At 36.5% G+C, this 26,743-nt stretch overlaps 1 protein-coding gene across 7 annotated transcripts in view; it reads left to right on the plus strand.

Moving 5' to 3' along the window:
* Positions 1-1,552: 1,552 nt before the first annotated feature.
* The window catches only part of slmapa (sarcolemma associated protein a), a 79,733-nt gene continuing 54,542 nt past the window's right edge, over positions 1,553-26,743 (plus strand). For 5 of the 7 annotated variants that reach the window (XM_062442633.1, XM_062442646.1, XM_062442655.1 and 2 more), the window contains exon 1: positions 1,553-3,464. In XM_062442633.1, the coding sequence (XP_062298617.1) occupies positions 3,267-3,464 (198 nt within the window). In that variant the 5' untranslated portion in view covers positions 1,553-3,266. Of the gene's footprint in view, positions 3,465-19,906; positions 20,037-26,743 lie in introns of those variants that run through there. The other 2 variants (XM_062442686.1, XM_062442670.1) reach the window with 2 other exon arrangements.

Here is a 26,743-nt window from a genome sequence, read left to right on the forward strand (position 1 = left end):
AGGGGAGTAATGATATATATTGGTGATTAGACCATAAAAAACTATTTATTGCACACATAATACTCATTTCAACCAACTTTAAGTAATTACCCTTGCATTTATTAATAGATTAGGCACATTTCTGATTGAATATTGATTCAATATTATTATGACAAAGCTTATAAGACTTATTTTTTGTTTTTTTGGAGGGGAGTGATGATGTATATTGTTGATTAGTGACTGCAGACAATATCAACACATGTATTCAATCATATGTACCTTTTTTAATCTGTTGACTATATTATTTATGCATGTTATAAGTATATAATTTGGTTGCCTTATGTTGCATGTGTAGCCTCCACTTCACTTGACTAAGAAAACTATTTATTGCATACATAATACTCATTTTAACCAACTTTAAGTAATTACCCTTGCACTTACTACTAGATTAATAGATTAAGCACATGTCTGACTGAATATTGATTCAATATTATTATGACAAAGTTTATAAGATGTTTAAAAAAAAATGTATTTAGTTGATCAGTAGCTGCAGACAATATCAACGCATGTATTCAATCATATGTACTTTTTTTTTAAACTTTAAATATTATTATGTCAAAGTTTATAAGATGTTTTTTGTTTTTTTCTTTTGGAGGGGAGTGATGATGTTTATTGTTGATTAGTGGCTGCAAAAAATATATATTAAATCATATGTACATGTTTTACTCTATTGACTATATTATTTACACATGTTATAAGTATATTATCGGGTTGCCTTATGTTGCACTTTACTTGATTAAAAAAATATTTATTGCATATATAATACTAATTTCAACCAACTTTAAATGATTACCCTTGCAGTTACTACTAGATTAAGCAAATTTCTGATTGAATATTGAGTCATTATTATTATGACAAAGTTTATAAGGTGTTTTTTATTTTATTTTGTTTTTGTTTTTTTTGGGAGGGGAGAGATGATGTATATTGTTGATTAGTAGCTGCAGACAATATCAACACATGTATTCAATCATATGTAATTATTTTTTTTAACTTGTTTGACTATATTATTTACGCATGTTATAAGTGTATTATCTGTTTGCCTTATATTGCATGTGACTAAAAAACTATTTATTGCATACATATATACATAATAATTTCAACCAACTTTAAGTAATTAACCTTGCAGTTATTACTAGATTAAGCACATTTGTGATTGAACATTGATTCAATATTATTATGACAAAGTTTATAAGATGTTTTTTTAGGACAATATATTAAATCATATGTACATTTTTTTTTAAACTTTATTGACTATATTATTTACGCATGTTATAAGTATATTATCGGGTTGCCTTATGTTGCATGTGACTAAAAACTATTTACTGCATACATGTTAGACCTAAAATATAACAGTGTATTGTTAGTCAGATGTAATGAGATCAGCGGTGAGTGGATGTGACTCTGGCAGTGAACCCCTCCCTCCCCCCTCCCTCTCTCCCTCCTCTCTCTCTCCCTCCCTCTCTATGTGCTCTGACTGCTCTGACTGCTCTCTAGTTACAGTATGGCGGCCAGGACTTGCGGAGGAGGACAACTTCTTCTAGATTCCTCCCAGAAAACTGCTGAAAGGCGACGGCTATAACTCCAAACCCCTCCCCACAACCAGGACTGTGATATAGACAACAACAACAACGTGAGCCTGTACCGAGGATTGTTTTTTATTTCTTTTCTTTTATCTCCTGGAAGATAAACGGACTGATGTGATGCGTGAGGAACCCCGCAGCAGCCCAAAGAAACTCCCCTTGATACTGACTCTGACTGTCAAGTTAGCCCGGCTAGCCTAGCTGCTAATGCTAAGGCTAAGGCTAAGTCAGTGAAAGCAGCGTCTTCAATGCTAACGTCCGCTGCTAGTAGTAGGGCTCCGTTGTAAAGAAACATACACACAAAAAGAGGATTTTGCTTTACTGCTTTTTATTATCTCCAAGGAGACAGGTATGGCATTTTGTTCCCACTCGATAAGCGAACTGAGAAAACATTTAAAGACCTGGGTGATAAGTTTGTGAGCACTCACTAGCCTAGCCTAGCTTAGCTTTAGCTTTAGCTTAGCTTTGGTACAGCGCCAGAAAGCGTTGGCCAGGCTGGTTAGCGCTTAGCTTAGCGAGCTAACGAGCTAGCCAATTAGCATTTTAGTTGCACAAGAAGAACCTGCTAATCCCTGCCTCACAGTTCATCCCGGCTGAGTGTTTTTTTGAGTGTGAAGCCTCTGTATTAAGTAGTTAACATAGACAAAGTGAAGAGAGGAGATAGGAGGAGATTTAGTGTATTTGACCATGCATGTGTTGTAACTCAGGGGTGTTTCTCTTTTAGGTCTTATAGGTGTTCTTCTCTCTCTGCAGAGGGGAGTGGTGGTGAAACGTCAGGTAGCTAAAGCAGAAGGTTTCCCCCCATGTATCAGGGGGGCAACAAGGTCACTCAGATTATTATTATGGCTATATGAAATGATGACTATGTTAATTACAGGTGACATGTTATTAAGAAACACCAAATGTGTGTCTGTGCAGGATTGACTGCAAGGCAAGACAAGACTATTAAACACTGCAAAGAAGCAAAGAAAAGCGTGCTTCAATTTGCTTTTGATAAGTCAGCATTATTGATAGTTTCCTGGATTGGTAACTAATCTGAATTGAGCAGTAGTGACTGATTATTTGACGTGAACCAGTTGCTATCTTTAGGAGATTATTGGTGGTAGAGGTGGTGGTAAGGGGGCTAAAGATATATAAGTCTGGTGGCTGATTGAGCTCCCCCTTTCCCTTTTTTTTGCTCCACAGAGCTGGAGTAGTTTGATGGACGTGGGGGGCTGTTTGCCAGACTGTCCCAGCTATACTCAGTCATGTATGTCTTGACACACGGCACCTTGGTCTGTACATAGTGCCTGCTGTCAGATATAAGTGTCGTTATGTAGTTTTTTTGGTGGACAAGCAAGCGAAGGGGAATGTCTTGTCTTTTTTTTTACACCTGTCAGTTTGTTTTTTATTTTCATTTTTTTCCAAACACAGGAAAGTCTTGTTGAATCGAAAAGTGGGAAAGAAAGTGGTGCAGTGGACAATGTTTATTAGTTAGTGCCTAGAAGCTTTTGGAAGACTAATAACAACCCTGCCTGCCTACACACAGGCATTAGATATTGTAGATTATAATTTTTTTTGGGAGGATTGAAACATAAGCCTGCCACTCTGGATCAAGAAGACTTGTCCCTCGTGTCTGGTTGGAGTAACACTCTCAAGCCAAAATCAATGCCTTCAGCGTTGGCTGTGTTCGCCTGCCGACCCAACTCGCATCCATTCCAGGAGCGGCATGTGTACCTGGATGAGCCGGTCAAGATCGGCAGGTCGGTGGCTCGCTGTCGGCCTGCCCAGAACAATGCCACCTTCGACTGCAAGGTCCTGTCCAGGAATCATGCCCTCGTCTGGTTCGACCACAAGACCTGCAAGGTAAGAGGAGACGATAAAGGCAAAGCTGATATTTGATTACTTTTTCCTACTAGGAGTCGCTTTCCTCCAGGATTTTTTGGAGGAGTTTGGTGTAAATCTTCACATACTTTGTGATATATGGGTCAATGATGTGATGCAACCCAGTGTCAATTGGTGTAACCAGTACTTTAACAGGAAAATCTGATTATATACATGAAAATAAACGTGAACTAAAATGTAGAATAAATATAATCCACTTTTAGCAATGCAACACTACGGCTTTTAACACATTTAAAACCAAAAAAACCCACAAAATGTACACTTTAACAAACCTGATGCTGCTTTAAAAACTATTTTTTAAAGATACTTCTGAATTTGATTGTCTCCATATCGTCCAGCCCTAGTTCAAATGTTCACACACTTCCTGATATATATGATAAATGGGACCCATTACCCCAAAATGCTGCAGTAGACGAGCCTCGACTGTAGACTTGCATGCTGTAACTTCACAAATGTCCACCTTAAAAATGATTCATAGTCGTATTTAAGTTACCACTAGTCCTACCATGAGCACACATTCAACTCTTTTACACAATAATACCCCTGGAGCAACGCTGTGTCCTGAGTGTGAACTCTGATGAGTCCTGAACTGATTCAGTTTGTTTAAGGCTGCATCCACATTAACGCGTGTTTGCAGGAATACGTCAAAACGCTGGAGTGTTGCCTTCAAGTGTTGTAGACAAATCCAACGCTGACTGTACTTGGAAGGTAATACATAATCCCAATTGAGCACAGGAAATGTTCCCAAAACTCAAGGGATTATGGGTAGTAAAACACATGGAGTTTCTCAAGTTAGGGCGGGGGAGTTAAAAAAAAAAGCAGAACAAAATAAAAAGTTTGGATCAGTTCTGGATTTATGTTCCCACCCTCGACCCTAAATGTCGGACCTGATGGAAGAAAAGTCTGTCCAATTAACGAGACACCTGAGTCGTATCATTTCTGTGTCCTAACTCAGCGGGTAAATTTAACTCTGAGCCTTTCAGAGCTGGTTTAGGTATTAATCCCGGCTCTTTTTTTGTGTTTCTACTCCACTGAAACAACAGAGAAGGTTAGGATGTATATTATAATGAATATAAGATACTCTAAAACCAATATCTGCTGCCCGTTCGAGATATATTTTTTTTTACAGATTTTAAACATAAAGATCAAAAGTTAAAGGTATAATTTTTATCTTGTAATATGACATTTGGTTCCTATTTAAGCAAGAACATAGTCTTATTTTGTTATATAATCTGACATGTTTTCTTCATCTTCACCATTTCATTTCACAAACACCTTCCAAACAATTTTCTACCTTTTTTTAAGGAACACTTGCAGCACAAATCACAAACTCACCCTGATATTAAAACAATGAACAGGTTACGAAAATAGTCGCTTCATTTAGTGTCTGTCAATCAATTCAGAGTGGTTTCTGCGCCAATTAATCTCCTGTGAAATATATCTAAGTGATTTTTTTTTAATCAGTCAGAAAGTGGTGATTGTGGGAGATAAAATTATTTTTCTTGTTTGTTTATTTATTTAAATGAAGAGAGCATCATTTTGATTTAATCAGAAAACAGTTGCAGGCTGGATTTAATCCTCGATTACAACAAAATTTAACCCTTAAACAGGCAGAAGTGGAAAATGATGTTACTTGTTATCTCATTTGCACCAAAGTTAAACATTTCCACAAATAATTTTAAAAATATTTTGTATATTTTGGATTTTATGAGTTGTATCTCCACCAGGATACATTGCCCCTATTAAGGTATAAAGCATGTATCTATGTATGTATCTCCTGGTACACGTTGCCTGTTTAAGGGTCCCATTGATTTGAGTAATGTCCGTAGTCCGCTGTAAGACCAGACTTAATCCTTATCTGGGAATCAAACCTGCTATTTCCTTAAAATCCACAGGTCTGACATCTAAAGCAGACGGATCAAATCTGAGCGTCGTAGCATCTGTCGTAGCGTGGTTTCAGTGTGTGTGTGTGTGTGTGTAGTTTCTCCGTACAACAGGTCAAACAGGCTGAGACAGCCACGGGATTACCCAGCTATGTGGCATGCAGGGACTTTGAAATACCCTGTGTGCGCTTGTGTGTGTGTGTGTGCATACACAGTATAAGCTATTTATAACGACAGTATCGTCATCCTTTCCTCTGTTCAGGAATACACACACACACACACACACACACACACACACAAACACACACACACACACACACACACACACAAGCCAACCAACATGCACACACACACACACAGGCTGATTTGTTGGCACTTATAAATCACCAATAGATCCTGTATTGAGATGGATTAAACAGAGGATCAGTTATTAGTGGTTCTGATTTATTAACACTGATTTATGGCTCTGAAAAAGGTTACGCTGGTATTTTTAAAATTTATTATTTATTATTATTTTTTCTGTGCTGATTAATATAGTCAAACTCAAAACAATGAACCTCAAAGTGCTTTATACATAAAACATAAAATACATCAAGACAGAATATAAAAGCAACACATGGTGAAATAAACAGATATTTAAAACATGATTAGAAGTTTTAAATTGTAAATAAAATTAAGCTGAAGTAATAAATACGAGGTGCTCTAAAAGCAATATACGCTGTCTGTTAGAGACATTTTCACAGATTTTAAATTTAAAGATCCAAAATTAATGGTATTGTACATTTTATGTGTTTTGTGTAAAGTTTTATTTTATTATTGGACATTGGGCCTCACATTCATTGCAAGCACAGAGTCTTATTTTGTTATATAAAGTATAATTCATCAGCGTTGTGCGTACATGTCAGGAGCTCTGGCATAATTTCCCACTTTTTTAAACTTATTTTTATCCATTTTTTATGTTTAATCTTATGTTGTTATTTTTAGTTACGTGTTGTACCTACTGCACATTTTAACCAGGCACAAGATTTTAGTTGATAGACGCACCGTTTCATAGTTCTTAAGTTTATTTATCTTCATCATTTAAATACAAGATACTCTAAATACGATTTTAAAAGTTTAGAAATTAAATTAAGCTAAAATAGAGTAAAGACAGATAACAACAGAAGAATAAAAAGTTACATTGCAGTTTAGGAAATTAAAGCTAAAATTGAGCTTGACTAAAAGTAGCTTTATCATACAAAAACAGACCTCAGTTGAAGTTGAATAATTATATTTTATGAACTCTTTGGGCCCCAAAAACAAGAAGACTCCCTTTTGTAACACCTGCATTTAATCATAAGGTAAAATATTAAATTTTCTTCATGCATATCTTAGGCAGCTACGTTAGCAAACAACCTAAAACTGGCTAGGAGACTTTCAAACCCCCCCTCAATTTCTGTTTAACTGCTCTTTGTGAGACAGAAAGTTTCTATTTCTAACAGTCATTTCAACTCAAAATTAGGGGATTTTTGTTGCACATGCTGCCATTTTTAAGTAAATCCCAATCAATACATATCAGTTAATACTGGCTTATAGCAAGTGGTGAATAGACCCCTTCTTCACAGCAGACATTTTAACGTCACAAGTGAAACTAATAATAATATTACAGTAAACCAACATGTACTACACCACAGCTTAGTCATGAATTTGGACAAACTAAATAGGACTCAGCCATTATTAATTATATTATTTGCATGTCAACATATCTGCTGAGAAAAGGTCTGTTGGTGTCATATTATTCAAACTTTACTGTCATGTTTGATATATAATTAAACAATCAAATATCCTTATCATATATCTGTGTGACAGCTCTTATATTAACAGAGTGTTAGCCTAAGCCAGTACAGCATTATTAATCTGATTTTACTCTTGGTATATTAGTATTAACCGAGCTCGCTAGGCCAATGGGAAGCAACATAAAACCAGATGTTATAGTTAAAAATGATTTATTAGCCAGAAATTAGACCAAAAATTATGATAATAGTACACATGTACACACACACACATGCTTGGCTGTAACATAACCTGACTAAAACCATGTTTTCTTTTTTACACTTCTCACAGTGTAAAAGTAACATAATGTGGTTGTAATTTGTCTTTCGGTTCAATTAGGACAAGAGGTGTGTGTGTGCATACAATTAATATTACACATAAAAATACACAATACACTCAATTAAAATTATGGAAATTGGAGAGTGACTGTGAAAGGGAAACCACTCAGCTCAGTATCCAGTCGTTATCTCTTTCACACACACACACACACACACACACACACACACACACACACACACACACACACACACACACACACAGACACAGACACACACACACACACACACACACACAGACACACACACACACACACACACACACACACAGACAGACCTAGCTTGCCTAACCAATACCTCAACAACTGTAGGTTCCTCTTGCAGTAAAGAACATTGTTGGTCAAATGAGTGTGCAGTTTTAAAGTTAGTTAACAGTTTCACTTTTGCTCCGATAGCAAGTGTTGAAACAGAGTTTGACGCAAGGTTGTCGTTTTTTCACCTGAAACTCTTCCTCACTGTGACCAAGAGCATGTCCTGCTGCTCGTTAAGCAAACTGAAAGTCGAATAAGGTAAAAAAAAAGAATTATATTTGTATTATTTTATGTGGTTAATTTTATATTTTGTGATGGCTTTGATGCTTCTCAGTCTTGTCTGTGTGAGTTAAGATAGTGAAGACTGGAAGATAAACAGGTGTGGTTGATTTGGGCGCGTCTTGTGATTGATGAACCAATCAGTCGGCTCAGTGATCCAGCAGATCGTCGTGTTATTGATGTGATCGTTTTTCACATCGGAGTCAGAGAGGGGGGGTCTTCTGTCCCACCGTAAGACTGGTTAGACTTTATCACTGTCTGTAATAATCTGCTATCACCCATCATTTTATTTTCACTTAGATATACCTAGTAGCTTTTATTTTCATTTATTTTTGTTTTTGTTTGTTTAATAATTGGCACAGCTGCACCTCTCTGTAAACCCATAGTGGTCCAGTCTGTAGATCTTTTTTTTCTTCTTCTTTATTGAACACAATATACAAGCAACCAGTCATTCCAGTTCATTAAATACATTTTTTAATATATATTTTAAGTATTTCAAAATTGAAAGTACTTTATTTGTCATTGTAACAAGAACAAGACAGCACAGCATCTCTAGAAAATAGGCAATAAAAGTTAAGAAATTTGCAATACTAAATAAATAAATGAATAAATGGCACCATACATGACTAAAATCAATAAAGTGCAATAAAAAGTGTAAACATGATAGTTTCAATAGAGGAAAAAAAAAAGCATATTGTGTTATGAATAATTTAAATGGTCTGTCGAATGCTTTTAACACCCGGATGCGTTAATTTCAGTGTGGAGGTCAGCAATGATGCCAACATGCTCCAAAGTGAATCTTTTATTTTGATAGGTTTAGTTTCCTCCGCGATGTACTCGGTGTGCAAAATTGAAAAGGTTTGTACGTCTGCCTGCGTTGAGCGTGATGTCACAGAAGTTGCTGTCAAGTGACGCCTCGCTGAATTTAGTCTCCGCTTCATCTGACCCGTTTAATCAAGTTCTCTCTGGTCACACGTTATCAGCTGTTGTTTGCATCCTCTGCTGCATCAGTTCCTCTTTTTTCACCTTTTTTTTAATCAATGATGTCACAATGATTGGACTTTGTTTGTGCCTTTATTATAAGACAGCCAGTGGCAGAGAGGCTGGACAGGAAATAAGAGGCGAGAGAGAGAGATATGTGTATGACATGTAACAAATGTCCCTTGCCAGATTTGAAGACAGGGACATTTCGGGTATGTGGCATGTGTTGTAACTACTTGGCTACAGTGTGCTCCCAATTATTTGGCTTTTATAGAAACCTTGGTCCCTCAGCTGCCATGACATGCTGCTATATTAATGTAGCGAAGGCTAAATGTGAATAAGTGTGAATAAATCAAAGTTATGGTTTATCACCCTCCAGTGTAATCTATCAAAATGATGGACGGCCTTCAGATTTTTCCTCTTTTTTCACCTTGCCGTCACAGTTATCGGGCTTATTAAAGAAACTTCAGTAACTCAGCTGCCGTGACAATTTGCTATAGTATGTAAGTGACGGCTAAAGTCACCTTAACAACGAGGTCATGCACGTGAAACTAAAGACAAGACTCGATAATTGCTTATTAATATGCATACTCACCACCAACTGGACAGGAGTGTGAATAACTTAAAGCTACGGTTGATCATCTTAAGGGTAATCTGTCCTTCAGTGACAGAAAATATACAGTTAACGTGTCCTCTGACTGGAAGAGACTCACAAAGATCCTTTATACTACACACAAAACCTGATTATTAGATCTCTGAACACACTGAGGTGTTGTTGAGTCAGTTTTTATTATCTTGTAGCATAAATGGGATTTTAAGGAAGGAGAAATGTAACGCTGTGATCACATGTTATGTTCTGTAGCCTGCTGATGTCAGGGACTCCTGCTGGGACCGTTGCCTTGACACTGACTACTGTGAGCGAGGGATGAACTAATTGACATGAACACAGCTGGTGTGATGAATATCCGAAGGGCTCTTAGGAGGAAATAAATAAATAAATGAAATAAAAAATAATGAAGCGTGTTCTTATTTAAGCAGCAGCCATCGTTGAAAGGTCAGATCAGACCCAGCTGCTTCTCTCGCTTAACCCCGGAGGTCCTGGGACCTCAGTTTGAGAAGCTTGAGAGATTCAGACGAGCAGACGGCCAATCAGGCATCTCGCATTCCTACCAGAGGACCAGTCGGAGGGTTTCTCAGACTAACAGCCTGACATTGGGGTTGAATTGGTGGTTAAAAACCTCACTCAGACTTAAATGTGATCAAAGATGTGGTGATTAATGTACATAGATAATCGTTTTTTTGTCAATTAGACTCAATTAATACACATTTTCCATTCATAGTTTATCATTAAGTTACTGTATATAACTATACGGTATTGTAGTGCAAGTTGTTTTTCCACAGTCTTAAGTTTGTTTTGGGGCCGGTGAATTTTTTACATGGAGCTGTTGAATGCAAAGTACTCATCCTTCAAAATGGCCCCCAAACATGTCAGGGGTGTGAGGGTGTGTGTGTGGGGGGGGGGGGGGGGGGGGGGGGGAAATCAGGCTGCACATGTCCAACCTGATTATAATCAGAGCTGAGTATCAAACATCTGTACTTTGTTGCTGCTGACTGCCAGAAACACTGATTAAAACCTATTAAAATGATCAAAATTACATCAGTGAATAACACTGTTGCACAATATGCAGAAAAAGTACAATTTAGTAAGTTTTGAGAATATTTTGAGTCTTTGTGAATGGCCTTGCCCCAGAACTAGTGAGGCAAGGCCATTTAACTCACTAGTCATTTAACTAGTGAGTTAAATGATTGTAAAATAGAAAAAGGAACTTCTCTGAGGGCAGCAGTTAGCAAAATTGATAATATTCAGTCAGTCCTCTTTTTCCAGTTAAAGGCCCACAGATTTTGAATAGCCTTTTATCAGAAATAAAAGCATTTAACTGGTTTTAAAGCACTGAGATACATTTCTCACAGGAAGACAACAGCAGGTGAAAGTCAACTCGAACTCTCTCAGACATATGAGTCCTTTGAAGTGATGAAAACCACACAAAAAACTACATTATCAAGCTTTTCTGACAGATTCAGACATTACTGTGTATAAGGCAGTGGTGGGAAAAGCAAAATCTGATATGAAACACAACCCCCCCCCCAAAAACCCCCCGAAAGAAATGGACTTTGATCTCAGGTCTGTTGGTGATCACATCTCAAGTTTTAATCAACGGTGTGAGAGAGAGAGAGAGAGTTGAGCAGCTAACAACATACAAGTACTCAGGTATTCACTTTGATTCTCAGTTACACCAAGGCTCATTGAGCGGAGTGCGTTCACAGTCAGTGTCTGGCTCAGAGTCTGTGGAGTGGATATAAGCTTTTGGTTTTGTTCTTACAGGGGAGCTATTGAATCTGTTACTCTTTATGACATCGCAAACCTGTCCGTTAAACTAATCTGACCTCCAGGAGACATTTGAGGAGACGGTGAGAAGGTCTTAAAATCACCCGTGACCAAAAAACAAAACACATCCTTCACAAAGAGTATGAGCTGATGCCTTTGGGTAGAAGATACATGTTACCAAACTGCCATTTGAGGCTGGGGACGTATTTTGTGGTGCAAATGGATCTGTGTGTGATATTGAATGTTAGCTGTAGTTTGATAGTACATTTATACGGATTGTGTGCATATGGAGAGTCTGTCTGTGTTCTCTCAGTTGCCCAGGACAAATTTCTCCTCAGGGACACAATAAAAACTAATCTTAGCATCTAATCTTTATAACTACAGCGCCGAGCAGAGCTGCAATGACTCCAGTGATTCAAGCAATCATAGACTAGTTTTATAATCATTTTGAGTCATTTTTTAAAAGAATAAAATATCCAGAATCTCAGATTCCAGCTTCTAAAAATGTGAATATCTTCTGGTTTCTTTTGTCCTCATTTTATTAAACTGGATATCTTTAGGTTGTGGACTGCTGCTCAGGACTAGGCCTGGGTATCATATACAAAATTACGATACCGGCACCGATCCAAGTACCCTTAAAGTGATACTGATACCAATGGAGTACTTCATTTGATACCCATCATGTGAATAAAAGCATTAAATTGCATAAACTGCTACCACTCCTCCTCATCTATTGCAGGTATCGTTTGATGGGAGACGTTTCTATTCTACTTGGCATCGATTTATTTTGGTTGATATCTTTTTAAAAGGTATCGAGTACCGATACCCAACCCTAATCAGGACAAAACCAAACATTTGAAGATGTCGCCCTGTAATGTGGGAAACATTGACCTCCATTTTTCACAATTTTTCTGATGTTTTATGGACCAAACAACTAATAGATTAATCAAGAAAAGAAATGAATTGATAGGAAAAAAAAGTTAGTTGCAGCGCTAGTGCCCAGCTGTTTTAGAAAACAACTATATTTGTGAGCTGCTTTTTAAAGATCTATGTCTTCAGTATGAATCAATGGGCTTGGAGCTGAAAGCCACAGATAAGAGTAAAGAAGTTGAAAAGAATTGCGAGGTGGTTTTGCTCTTCAATAAAGAAAAATATAGAAGAGTTGTACTTTACCAATTGAGAGCTTTGATGAATGGGGAAAAAACATTAACAATCATTTAGAAAGAAAATGGTCTTTTTCAGTCTATCTGCTCAGAAACTCACCTTTTTAAAATGAAACCCAGCCCTGAGAGATTGTTTTATTAAAGCAGAAAGTTGACATGTCATAGCAGGAAAACTGTATTTGGAAATGTTAACATGCATAAAGGCTTCATTTCTTTTAGGTTTACCAGTCTTAAGAGGCCAAGGTGTTGTGCATGACTGCTCACATGTACACATACTAGATCTAACTCATCATCAGTTACACCTTTTCCTGTTATGACCAGTCAAACATGTCTGATTTGCATACCAGACCAGTAGTATTGTAACTTGGGAAATGTCCACATCCCACCTTGAAGTAAGAGCTAAGAAGCGTCCTTACACTTGAGACATGGCGGCCAACTGAAATACCTCAAAGGGTCAATGATGTTTTTTGTGTCCATGTAGTTTAGTCAAATTTAAAGGGGTTAAAATGTGAAAATAACAGACGAATAACTTGCACTCATTCTTCTCCTTTGTGGACCCAGCATAAAATGTGCTTTTAATCCATTTTGAGAGAATATATTAGAGGATTATGGCAAAAATGTCTTAGTGGTGTAACCATAAAAACTTTTATATAAAATAAAGGTAATGGAATACAATTGCTCTAAATATTGAATTGAATCTGGGAAATCATCAAGAACTATTTCAGTTTGTTAAAAATGAAGTAATTATTAGTATAAGTCCACTTAAATACACTGTAGGTGGATAAAACATGTAATATTTATCATTTTTCTGTGGTTACACCGTTTGACATTTTCAGGAGCATTCAGTCTTACTTTTGATTAAAAAATGGTGCAACCAACAAAAATACAGAATATACATTTTAACAAACCTGATGCTGCCTTTAATGCATTTTCTCTAAAGATATATTTGAATTGCTCATCTTGCCAACCCTTATTTGACACTGACCCCTATACAACCCATCAGTCATTCAGTGGTGTGCTCGGACAGATACGTAGCAGATTAAACCAGCTTTAGGAGTCACAGCGGAGGTCTCTGTAATGCATCTGTATCACATAGAGCTATCCAGCCAGCCTCTCATTCATCTATCCATCCATCCATCCATTCATTCACTGATCCTCTGAGTGTGTGTACGCTGGACCTCAACACGTGCCAGTTGACCAGATCAGACCCAGGTTTATCTTTCTCAAGGATGTAGTTGTAACACGTCACGCTGGACGCTAATCTGTAAAGGCAGCAGATCTCTGGTGTGGAAGCTACAGTCAGTTTTAGTTAATGTTACATGAAAAAGTTAAAAGAATATCAATTAATAAAAGCTGCTAGTCAGATTCTGGGTTTGGTGAAGCATGAGGTTGAGTTTGTAAATGGGTCAGTGGCAAATAAGGGTTGGCAAGATGAGCAATTCAAAAATATCTTAAAAAATTAAATGGTTTTAAAAGCAGCATCAGGTTTGTTAAAATGTACATTATATATTTATGTAATTTGAAATGACATTTGACCCTTTTTTAATCAAAAGTAAGACTGAATGCTCCTGTAAATGTCAAATGGTGTAACCACAAAAGAATGATAAATATTAAATATTTCATCCACCTACAGTGTATTTAAGGGCCATTTATAAGAAATAATGACTATTTTAAAACATCAAATGAAAAGAAAAAGTGTTGGAGTATTTCTACATTTATATTTTAATGCATTTTGTCAATATTGGGAAGGACAATATCTTAAAAACCACAATTTTTTTTCTAAATAAGTTTTGACAAATTATGTAAAAGTTGTTAAAAACCATAGTGTTTCATTGCAAAAGTGGATTATATTTATTCCACATTTTAGTTCCTGTTTATTTTTCTTTATATAATCAGATTTATATGGAGAAAAAAAAAAGGTAACACCAATTGACACTGGGTTACATCACATCATTGACCCATATATACGAAAAGGTTAGTCTCTGCTTGTTGGAGGGTAAAATGAATCGTCTGCCTTCCTGCTTCTTTAATACTCTGCCAGCTGGTGTTCATACTGCTGTTGTTTCGCAGCTCTGTGTGATGTGATGTTAGAGCTAAATTTGTCTTCTTTTGTCCTACATGTTTTCCCTGTATATATGCCCCCATACAATACCTCCACCTCCACATCAGCATCTGCAACACTTGGTCATGTTCGGTCAGCCTTTTGTGGAGGATTTAAGAGTTAAGAAGTGGAAAGAATGCAGGAGGAGGGGGGGGGGGGGGGGGGGGGCTGTAATTGAACTATGAGTGAAAGGTTTATGAGTGTTATCAAGCTTGAAGCCTCATGATTTAAACAGGTGTAACAACCAGTCAGCAAGTACGAACCTGTGCTGGGCACCGCAGAGTAAATATATACTCTTCCTCCTTCCAGCTGAAAACAAACCATGTCATTTTATATTTATATTTTTATGTCTGGCTGCTGTTCATTTGGAATGTGTTATAATCAGATTTTCCCAATTTTGAAAGTATGTGGCTGTTAATGAAGACCAAAGCTGCCGTCTGCTAGTATTGAACCTTTTGAAAATATCCAACACAATTAGAAGTAAAGTAAAACTGTGATTTGTAGTGTTTTGAAATCCTTCGGTCAGCCGAGCACACATCTCAAAAGTTGAAGGCCAAACAGAAACTCAATCGAGGAGACATAGACACCTTCATAGTTCATACATGTCTCAAAAGTATGATATTCACTTTATACAGGTGATGTTTAAGGCTAAAATGTGCCACTACATAATTCATATAATTGATTTACAATTACTTATAGGGAAAAAAACTGTGAATAAGATGATTTCTTTAAACTAGGTCACATATGTAGCAGTAATGCACAAATATTCCTTAAATTGCTGCCTTATGACCAGAGAAAACTGGGAAAGAGTCTGTAGACTACCCATACTGCTCTTAAGGGGGAAGTCCAGCCGATTAGCGAAGACAAAGTGAGCAGCGTTATATATATTTAGGCTTATTTTCGCAGCGTTTTTCCTAAATTAGTCTGGATATACCGTACCAGGGTTCCTAATCATAACTTTCTCATTGTTTTACCTAATTTGGACGGACTGGATGATGCTCAAAGTTGGATGCAGCTTCAGTCGTGTAACAGGTGTTTGGTTTATCACTCTGATAGCAGCAACAGTACCGGGCTACCTTGGCTAAGCTGGCTAACATACATCCTTGTAGTACGCTACAGCTAAGTCGCGCTTTAAAATTATCTTTCCGTACATTAGAGTAAGTGGATTACTTAATTAGTTTGACAGTAATTGTTTGGGTCTGCATGCACAGAGCCATAACATCCATCCCCAGGATTTTACTATAGACCTGTCATGATAACTAACTTGTTGGATGACATATTGTCGCGATAAACAATATTATCTTCATTGAAGATCATTTTATACCACTGATATAATAGTATAAAAAAGCAAGGGGGTGGGATTGGAGAGTGGAAACTTGACCTCTGTAAAAACACAGACTGTCATTATGGTTGGGGACAGAGTTATTTACCTTTTAATTCTTCTGCATTCTCCACTCAGGATGTGCACAGTGAGGAATGGAGGACACTACTCGCTTAACCAATGTGACATGAATAGCCTCTTAGCTGCTAATGTGAAGTGTGGCAATGCTGAGGTCTAAAAAATGATCAAGGTTATGTCCATGTATCTTATGATAAGTAGGGCTGGCTAATAATCAATTTGTGATATTTTATATATATCGTCTTAGATTTTGAATATCGTAATATGGGGAATATCTCATTGTGTAAATATTTTGTGAAGCACCGATAGTCATCCCATACAATATTGTCAAAATATCGATATCGAGGTATTTGGTCAAACATATCGTGATATTTGATTCTGCCCATATAATGACCTAATGACAAGTTGATATATAGACATGATGATGTTGATATTTACGTTATTGTACGATAAGTCAATAACAGACCTATTTTACTAACATGGACTTCAGTGATTTTTAATTACATGTTGGTTCTCATTTGTTAAAACTACTTTTTTTCTTATTTCTGACAAACAAATTGTTGGCATGTTTTAATGCCTCATAGATTGGAAAATATTTTAGCCCCCACTCCCTTCTTCCTCTTGTATGTGTGGCTTCAGGGATAGAAATGTTGGCTGGTTGCTCCATTTGTTTGTTAACTGGAACGTGCAATGAAATATGTAAACACACATTAGCATTACAAGCTCCGACATAGCACGTTAACATGCCAACAGTTGAATGTTGGGAGGATAAACCGTCTGATTTTTGGTAACAACATGTCCTTTTCACTCAAATCACCCTCAGGAAAAACTTGACCCGGTGTCACATAAATGTCACTATTATTTATTTATTTATTTATTTATTGCCTTTCCGGGATGTTTCACCAGACACACATCAGGTGTTGTTTGTGCGGAGTAAAGTTAGTGCCAGTCTATTTGTTGTGTTGTAATGAGGACACACACTCCCTACAGTAGATGAGTCACTATGATGAGTCGCTGCAGGTTTCAGGTGAGGCCGGATATACTCCGAAAACAGAAAATAGACTCTTCACTCGCCTCACATTTTTTAGTGTTACTGCTATACTACAGGCACAAACTTACTGATTATGAACAGATATGCTTATTGCTTCAAAACAAGAATAGCAAGTTGTGTTTTATACAGTTAATATCTGTCAATAAATACAGCTTACATGAAAATATTGAATTTTTTAATAGGAAATATAAGCAAGCCATACTCAGACCAGGGTCCCCTGCTGATCCTTAAAATATCTTAAAATGTCTTAAATTTAGGTTTTGATATCAAGGTCTAAAACATGTAAAGGCATTCAATTTGATTGTTATTTATGTTACAAAAAAATGATGCATTTTATTTCCATTTTTGTATACTGTGGGTCACATTAGGAAAAATTCGGCTAAAATGTGCAGATACCCTGTAATGTGCATTTATTTAGCTGTGGAAAGGTCTTGAAAAAGTCTTAAAAAGCTTTAAATCTGATTTTAAAATCTGAGCAGCAACACTGTCAGACTTTAATAATCCAGGGAGCGAACCAGTTAGTTTGGTTTTAATACAGCATCATTCACTGACCTCTCAAATCTGCCTGCTTTAACACTGGAGGGTATTTTAGTTTTGTGATAAAAGACGAACCAAAGAGCTAATCGTTCGGTCAACCAGGCAGCCAGTGGAGAGCGGCGCTGATAGCAGAGCTGTTGTTCTGGTATCAGTAATGCACGGCACGGTAATGGCTTCAAATCTGAATAGCAACACGGCGCAGGAACGCTGTTACGCAGACAGGACACAGCTCTGTGATTCTCTTTTATATCTGAGTGTGAGTGTGAAGGAATAAGACACTGTTGGCAGGAGGAAAGGCAGCCTGGCGGACTCAGCTCTGGCATTGTGCGTTGTGTGTGTGTGGCTCTGTGTGTGTGTGTGTGTGTGTGTGTTCGTTCAGTGTCAGGAATATGCTGCACCCAGATACTGCAGCAGGACTCCACAATGAAGCTTTAGAGATGGGAAGCTAGCACCGACAACAAAAGGAAAAAAAACAAAAAACACAACAATGAGCTCATTTATATCAGTTTAATTTGAGTCTTTTTCCTTTTTTTTCCTTCTCTCAAATTGTGGATAGTTTTTGGTATCTTAGTTTTATCTAATCACAAATATAACAATCAACTAGAAGAATGTTAAGTTTGAATAATCAGAAGAAATTATCGAATTTTCTATAAATTATACACAACGTACATATTGTTTTGCTACATGCTGACGTTACATTATCGTAAAATTGTGTTTACTGATCTGTGAATCATTTCTGTTACACAATTCTGTATTATTATTATTTGCACATTTGTAGGGCTGCAACTAACAATTCATTTCTTTATCGATTAATAAATTAGTTGTTTGGCTTGTATGTCAGAAAATGGTGAAAAATGTCTATCACTGTCTCCCAAAGCCTAAAGCGATGGCTTTTGATGTTTTTGTTTTGTCTCCATCGATCCACAATCAAAAGATATTCAGATATTACTATTGTAGAAAAAGAACATATTTAAATTTGATTAAGCTGCAACCAGAGAATTTAGACATCAAGTTTCTTATCCTCTGGCAGTGAGAATAATTACAAAAACAGTGTTTACTCATGCTTACGTCATAGTCACCACCATTGCCTATTGCGTTGCTGCTGTTGTGGCTGTAAAATGTTGGATGTGCTGTAACTTGGCTACGAGTCGCTCCAAATCATATTATTTTATCCCCAAGTTAGCAGAGAGCTAACCAGAAAGTAGACGGCTCGGCCGGTGGGAACGTTGAACCTGACACCTGATTTTAAAACTCTGTATGCTGTGAAATACAGCCAAGAGCTTGAATGTAACAGACGTTCATTTATATGTAAAAGTTCCTCACTAATGATTAAGCGATTATCACAGTAGTGGTTGATATCTGGCAGCTAATCGACTTATCGTTGTAGCTGCTCTTCACGCTTACATGATGATCATTTACACATTCCTGGTTAATATATATTCATCTTCATTTTAAACTCTTAACAGCTCAGAGTAGAATATATTTGACATATATTTTTATTTCTATTTTATATTATATAAGATTACTCGACTTGTACTTTTTTAAAAATCTTACTTTGTAAAGGTACTTCAAAGGTATTCAATTCTCTCGGGTTATATTTTGATTATTATGCACCACAACACCAAGGCAAAATCCTTGGATGAGCAAACCCAGTTATTTGCCTAAAAAGCCTGATAATGAGTCTGACATAATGAGATAAAGCCATGGTACTCTAGTCAGAAAGGCACAGAAAATGAGAGAGAGTTGTGTTTTCATACCATTTTTCAACCACTTTTCATTTTGTAGTTCATCCAACACACAGCATTAACATTAATTCACTACAGTCGACTAAATTTGCCACCTAAGTTAGAAGTTAAAGAAGTACAAGGCATTAATAAAAATACAATATAATTAAAATCACCACTCTTAAACCTATAATAACACTATCCTTTTAAAATATGACTAAATAGGGACATGAACTTTGATGGGATGTAAGCAGAGAGACTATTTTTACTGAAAGTTTAACTTGGAGTGCTTTTTTAAAAGCGATGCTGACACGAAGAACCAGGCGGAGTATTTACAGGTTCCAGTGCGTGTCTGAGAGAGGGTGAAGCTGGAGAGAAGGCAGAGAGGGAGAGTGTGTTAATCGCGGTGCGTGCGTGTGTGTGTGTGCGTGCATGTGTGTGTGTATGTATGTGTGTGTGTGTGTGTGTGTGTGTGTGTGTGTCGGTGTCAGAGCACCAGCTGACTAAAGCCTCGACTCCTGCCATCACATCCAGAAGAGGCGGGTTTGCTGCTACTGGCGAGTAGAAAGAAGGTTTTTTTATCAGTCAGCATGTGAACATATTACTGCAGCAGCATGCGTTTCCTTGAAAGGTGAGTGTTACTGTGTGTGTGTGTGTGTGTGTGTGTGTGTGTGTGTGTGTGTGTGTGTGTGTCGGCTACAGATTCCAGCCGCCTATTTTCAGCTCTGTCACTGGAGGTCTAAATTGAAGTCAGGAGAGAGAGTGAGAGGGTGTGCACACAGTATTTATTAAGTCTGGTCTTTCAGTAGAAGTGATCTAGTTGGACTTGTAGCTCATAAGATGTAATTTGTAAGAGTTGAAAAACATTGTGGGGTAATTGATTGGTTAATAGATAATTTTGTTAAGCAGTAATTCATTTAAGTAATTTTTAAAAAGCAAAACTATCAAACATTTATTGGTTTCAGCTTCTCAAATGTGAGGATTTTACTTCTTCTGTCTTTTCCTAAACTGAGTATCTTTTGGATTTTGGAAAAAACAAGATGATTGAAGACGTCCCCTCGACCATTTAAAATGTTTCACAGCATTTTTGACTTTTTAAAATTAACGTAACGTTTCAATTTTTTATCAAACGATACAAACAATAATTGATCTTACTAAATCAAACCCGTATTCTATAGAGATAACTTTTTTTGTGGCTTTTTAAGGAATCTGATCAGATATCTACTTATCGTTTTGAGGAGAAACTTTTTTTTTTTTTCTCCTACCAAGCAGCTAACATGGAGTGTTTCCTTTTTCTGTTTAGTTTTATTTGGCTTATTTCCAAAACAGATACGGTGTTCCTTAAATTTATTGTGTGGTCCTTGTTGAAATGCTTGGAGGCAAACATTTTTTATCATGGTTGCTTGTTAATGTTTCTTTATATGCCGGTATAACGGATATTAGTGGTGAAGCCAACGAGATGAATCAATCCCCTCCACACTACTGTGTCATTTCATACTTTGACCTGCAGTGTGGAACTTTTACACATAAATGAACATCGGTTACATTCAAGCCTTTTCCAAACAAGTTGACACAATGAGATTAAGCCTATCACCGCCAGATAAATCTCTCTCTGTGTATTTCACAGCATACAGACGTTTTAATCTGCTGTCAGGTTTGACGTTCCCACGCTGGCCGGATAAATGTACACTGAGCATGCTCTGTGAGGAAAGTATGCAGACCAGAGACTCAGACTCCATCAGTCGAGCAGCTAACGTCTGATAAAATAATGTGGCCTAATCGTGTGTCTAAATGTTTATCAGACCAAATGGATCAAATTCTGATAGTGAAACAAGTAATACTGCTACTACTAATAATAATAGTAGTAATAATAATAACTTTTGTATAGCACCTTTCATACAATAAATGCATCTAAAAGTGCTTTACATTAAAAGAAAAAGGGGAAAAAAGGAGCATAAAACAATGTTAAAAAAGAACAAAAAGGAAAGAAATAAAAACATGAATGTAATAAAAGATGGAATATAAAGATAACTCATTTTAAAATATTAAAAGTAGCCTAAAAATTGAATAAAAACAATATATATAAAATCATGTAAAATACAACTAGTAATTTTGCGGGGGGGTTGTCTGACGCTCAAAACAGTTTATCGACCGTTTTACATACGAAAAAGTCTTTAGATTTTTAACTATGTGTTAAATACATTTTTGGGTCCAAGCTGTATAATTTATTAGAAGTTATTCTCTTGTTCTGTAGTCTGTTTACTAAAGAGGAAACTATAACAGGAGACTTACTTATATTAAGAATAGCTTTTTAAAAACTGCTTCAATGTTTGTAGTATTAACTTTGCTGTCATTTATCAGCCACACGTCGGGTTTAGCTTCATGTGTTCTGGTGACTCGTAAAAGTGAAGCTCACAGAGACAGATGGTGTCGACAGCAATCGTCCTGTCTGTCTGAGGAAGTGTTGAAAAGTTTAAGAGTTGCATCACCACGCAGAATAACAAACAGTTTCACCTGTCGGCTGCAGTTTATTCTGGTCAACATGAACTAAAACTCTTGTGTTGTTTTGGCTTTGTGACAACAACTTTCCTACAAGGCTGGACAATGTTCAGCTGCTATTTGGTATGTTAATCTTTTCTAACGTTCCCAGGATACTCAAACTGTTTTAGCAGCCGATCACATTTGTCAAGTATAACTTTAAATAATACTCTGCGGCCTGCGGAGGAGACAGATTTAACACCGCTCTGAAAAAATAAAATATGGCTTCTGTCGACTCGCGTCGTGTATGAACAAGTTATGAGAAGTGCCTCCAGCTCTGCGTGTTTTAGTATCAAATTCAACATACTGACACTGCACCACGATCAGGATCAAACACTCACATTTACAGCTGATTAAAAGTAAGTGGGAAGGAAACAAAGAAAACATGACGTGTGTTTCTATGTTAAGAAATGCAAACACATAAAATTGAAATTACAACCTTTTAACAAGACAGCTTCAATCAATCAATCAATCAAACTTTATTTGTATAGCACTTTCATGCATGATTATGTAACACAAAGTGCTTTACATATTAAAAAAAACAACCACCAAACAAAAATATGACTCAATAAAAACAGGAACTGAGGAAACGCTCTCATGAATCTGCAGTGAGGAAACACCAGAGGTGGAATAAAGATGTAAGAGCCTTTATTATCATTGTAAAGTCACCTATACAATGAAACTGGGAGTGCCCTAACTGACAGTGCATTACAGACAAAAACACAGATTTAAAAGAAGAAAAATAAGAATAAAAGAGAGAGCAGAAGACATGTTAATGGTTCATGTTGGTGTTGAGTGTCCTAAATTAGCCCACGGAAAGAAGCTGTTTCTTTTAGACTGTTCGTTCTGCTTTTTATAAATAAAAGATGAATACAATAAAATAAAGAAATAATAATAAAAAAAGGAAATAAAGTCACAATGAAATAAAGTGTGTTAAACCAGAAATGTGAGGAGGGGGTATTAAAAGACAAAACTAAGATTAAATTAATATAAAATAGTAAAACCAAACATATAAGTTAGGTTATGAAGAGGAAAACAATCAGGAAATAAAATATAATTTAAAAAAAAGTTCAAGTAGTAAAACTGGCTAAAATAAAAAATAAAAAACAGATGAATAAATAAAATAAGTGGATATAACCAGAAATGAGAGGGGGTATTAAAATAAAAAATTAAAATAAAATAAAATAAAATAGTAAAAGCAAACATAAAAGGTGGAAAACAATCAGGAAATAAAATAAAATAAAAAACAACTATAGTCCAAGTAGTAAAACAAGCTAAAACATTAAATAAAAGACAGATGAATAAATAAAATAGAGTTAAATTGAAAGCCAGATCAAAAAGATAGGTCTTAAGTTTGCTTAAAATAATTTAATAGCTGTATTTTTATCACTAAACAATCTCTCACTATGTGCATAATGCATAATATATCATGTAGAAGTCACCAAATATCAGGTGAACACTGAGGAACCATCCAAAATGATGTTTGAACAGTGGACATGGACCTTTTCCAAGAGAAACCTCTGTGTGAAAGCTCAAAGGTGACGTTGTTTAAACACAGATAGAGAAGTCTGGCAGAGTGATGAAGTCCATGATTTGAGAGGCAGTAATCAATAAATAATCCCTGCTGTCCCTCTTCGTCTTCTTCTCCTCTTCCTCCCCTCGGCTCCACAGCCAGTGTGACTACAACAGATTTATCACACCAGCCGTAGCTCACTTCCTTCAGCGTGGCCAATCACATTATTATTAGAATAAGGAGAAAATCTCACGCCTTAGTTCTGGTCCCCTAAGTGTGACGGATCCTTTGACCCTGCGGCTTTATATAAAGGAGCCTCTTCATGTTTGTTACTGTCAGGAGCTGTCACGGCTTCTTCTTTTTCTGCTGTTTGATATTCCACTTGACCTCCAGAGCAGTGACTTCTTATTTTAACCCTTAGTTACTCTTTGATCTGTACATTTATAGATTATATAATATATTGTATTACATCACTTCCCAATATTCATATATTATCTCTACTACAGTTTCTGTCTAATTCCTGCTTCTTTGTAGTTTGCTTCCCTTTTTGCTGCAGCTATTTGTAATATTGTTAACATGCCTTTTGGCTAACACACTAAGCCAAAACATGTAGTAGTAATAGTAATGTATTATGGCTTATTCAGATTATATATATTTTTTAATTTAACCCACCTGTTGTCTTTCCATCGACCAACCATAAGGTATAAACTATCATCCAACTCTGTGTTAGACCTTTTTTAGGCAACTTCATTCCAACTTATTAACACAGGTTTTACACATATATTTTTGGAAGTTATGGTCAGTAGGCTTCATTTAAATTAAATTACGCCTCATTTTTGAGTTAACACCTGTTGTCCTTCTTGGTGAAAAGGACAACAGGAGGGTTAAAATGATTTAATATTTAAAAGTAGTACATAGAAACACATATTTAATACAAACAGTAAACACATGTGATATAATATAATAGAAAAAAATCACCTGTCGCTCTAAAGAAAAATTCAGATTGGTTAAATTGTTAATATTTTTAGTTTGTTTACGTTTCATCTAATCATTGAAAGAGCCTCAAAATATTTTAATAATTTTTTTAATGAACTGCTTCAGAGAGTTAAGACAGTATGGGTGTAATCTCTTTGTTGGAGTATATCAATATGTTGTGAATATGTAGCATTTATCTACTTTAACTCCATTTGAGTCTCAGTGATTTTAAATAGCTGCTTCATTGTTAAACATCGTCATGAGAGTTCCGGAACATGAGAACATGTTTATGAAGTCTATCAGAGTCAGAAATCTGTCTTATCTGGTCTGAGAGTCTCACACACACGCAGATGTTTTGTCTTACTTTACTAACCAAAGGAAGTCACCTCGTCTCTGTAGGTAAGGAGAGCCGCAGAGCTGTTCTGACATGTTTGGACTCTCCCAGCAGGTGAATAGGACACAAAAATGTGCTAGATTAAGATCATGGCTAAGATTAAACTTGATTACATGACGTTTATCGCTCCACAACAATTTTTTTTTGTTGCTATTAATATGTGATTGAGATCAAGATAACACTCCAACAATAATGATTTGAATTCCTTAACCCTGACATACTGTTCATTCAGATCATTTCTGACCTGGTTTAAGTAATTAGTCCCTGTACCAAATTTTTATAAAATGTGTTTTGCGTCCATAGTAGAGCTGGGCGATATAGATAAAATCAAATATCACAATATTTTTGACCACATACCTAGATATCTATTGCAACAATATTGTAGAGATGACTATCGCTGTGTTCAAAAAATATTTACATAATGAGATTTTTGATAAATAATCATCAGTAATGTGGGTATAATGACAAAGTGGGTAAAGGCAGATAAAAACAGTCTGGTAAGTTCAGAAAATGACATCATTTTACTGTAATGCAGCCTTTAAAACCAGGAAAAAACAAATCCTGAGATGATATCTAGTCTCATATCACAATATCAATATTATATTGATATATTGTCAAGCCCTATTCCATAGATATCAGTGGTTAGTTTATACAGAAATTAGTGTAAGTGAAGGATGCAACAGAATCTGATTATCTGAATGGTAGGGTTCATTATAACCATTAAAAACAACCAACCAATCAACACTGACCAAGCTACAAATTTCCATTTTGGTTTTGTCTGGGCCACTTTTGGAAAATTTATAAAATTTCAGCCTTAAATAATGTCATTTTAGGGTATTTTCATTGCTTCCTAAGGTCAAAATGGGTCAAATTTCACCTGACCAGTCTACTGTTCATGTAATATAACTCCTGCCTCCAATGTGGTTGGAAATATTTTGCATAAATCTGTGTTAGTATCACTCACATTATATCAACCCTACAATAGGAGTGAACAGAGGACTACGTATTCCCATCTAAATCAAAACCTCTCATCACATGTAAGCTGTCATGGATGTATTATTCTTCATACTCGGGTTAAGTGGTCTGTTGTGTCCAGATGCAACAGCAGCACAAACACATGGCCGTTATTATCACTGTCGGCAAGTTACATTAAAATTTAATTTACTTGTTATGAATAAATAACGGTGCTGGCTGAACAGCTGATGATACGATGCAGGGTTGAAGTCAAATGGTGTTATTAAGAGAGGAGGAAAAGCCAGGAAAAAGTGTTATAAATATAAGTTTGCAGTCTTAGGAAGGTGTTGATTTTATAGCTCAAGTACTCAGGAAAGACGTCATCAGCATTTCCCGGTAATTATATGGAAGGTGGCGGCCCACCATAGTCTAATTTGTTTGATTTAAAGTCTTGCAGAGACGACATTGAGGACGCTAGAGAAATAATCTCACGCTCTGCTCTGAGGTGAAAGTATTTTTAGTCGTCGTTAAACCTTGCTGTGATTCTGACGGACTCGATAAATACAGACCAGGTTTATCTGTCAGCTGATTGCTATTATCTGTGTATTAACATGTCTGTGTGTGTCTGTGTGTGTGTCTGTGTGCAGCGTCCCAACAAGCAAACTGGTGTCATGTGTTGACCTGCTGACTGGTTAAGTGGTTGTCATGCCTGTTGGCTGCTAGCTGACGGTGTGCACTGTTTTTTTTCTGGAGGCTGAGGGCAAATTAAAACCCAAACACAATTACACAGCACGACACTAACGAGGGTGGGAGGGAGAGACGGAGAGAAAGACAGGAGGAAGAGGAGGAGGAGAACGGAGAGAGGGGGGATAAAGGGATGCAGTGTTTCCCCCACCGCGAGAAATGTTCGGTTAGTGGGTGGAAACGGAGCAGGAATGTTGGTGGTGGTAAAAATAAAAATTGG

This window comes from Scomber scombrus, chromosome 3, assembly GCF_963691925.1.
Source record: "Scomber scombrus chromosome 3, fScoSco1.1, whole genome shotgun sequence".
In the NCBI taxonomy this organism is placed as follows: Eukaryota; Metazoa; Chordata; class Actinopteri; order Scombriformes; family Scombridae; genus Scomber; species Scomber scombrus.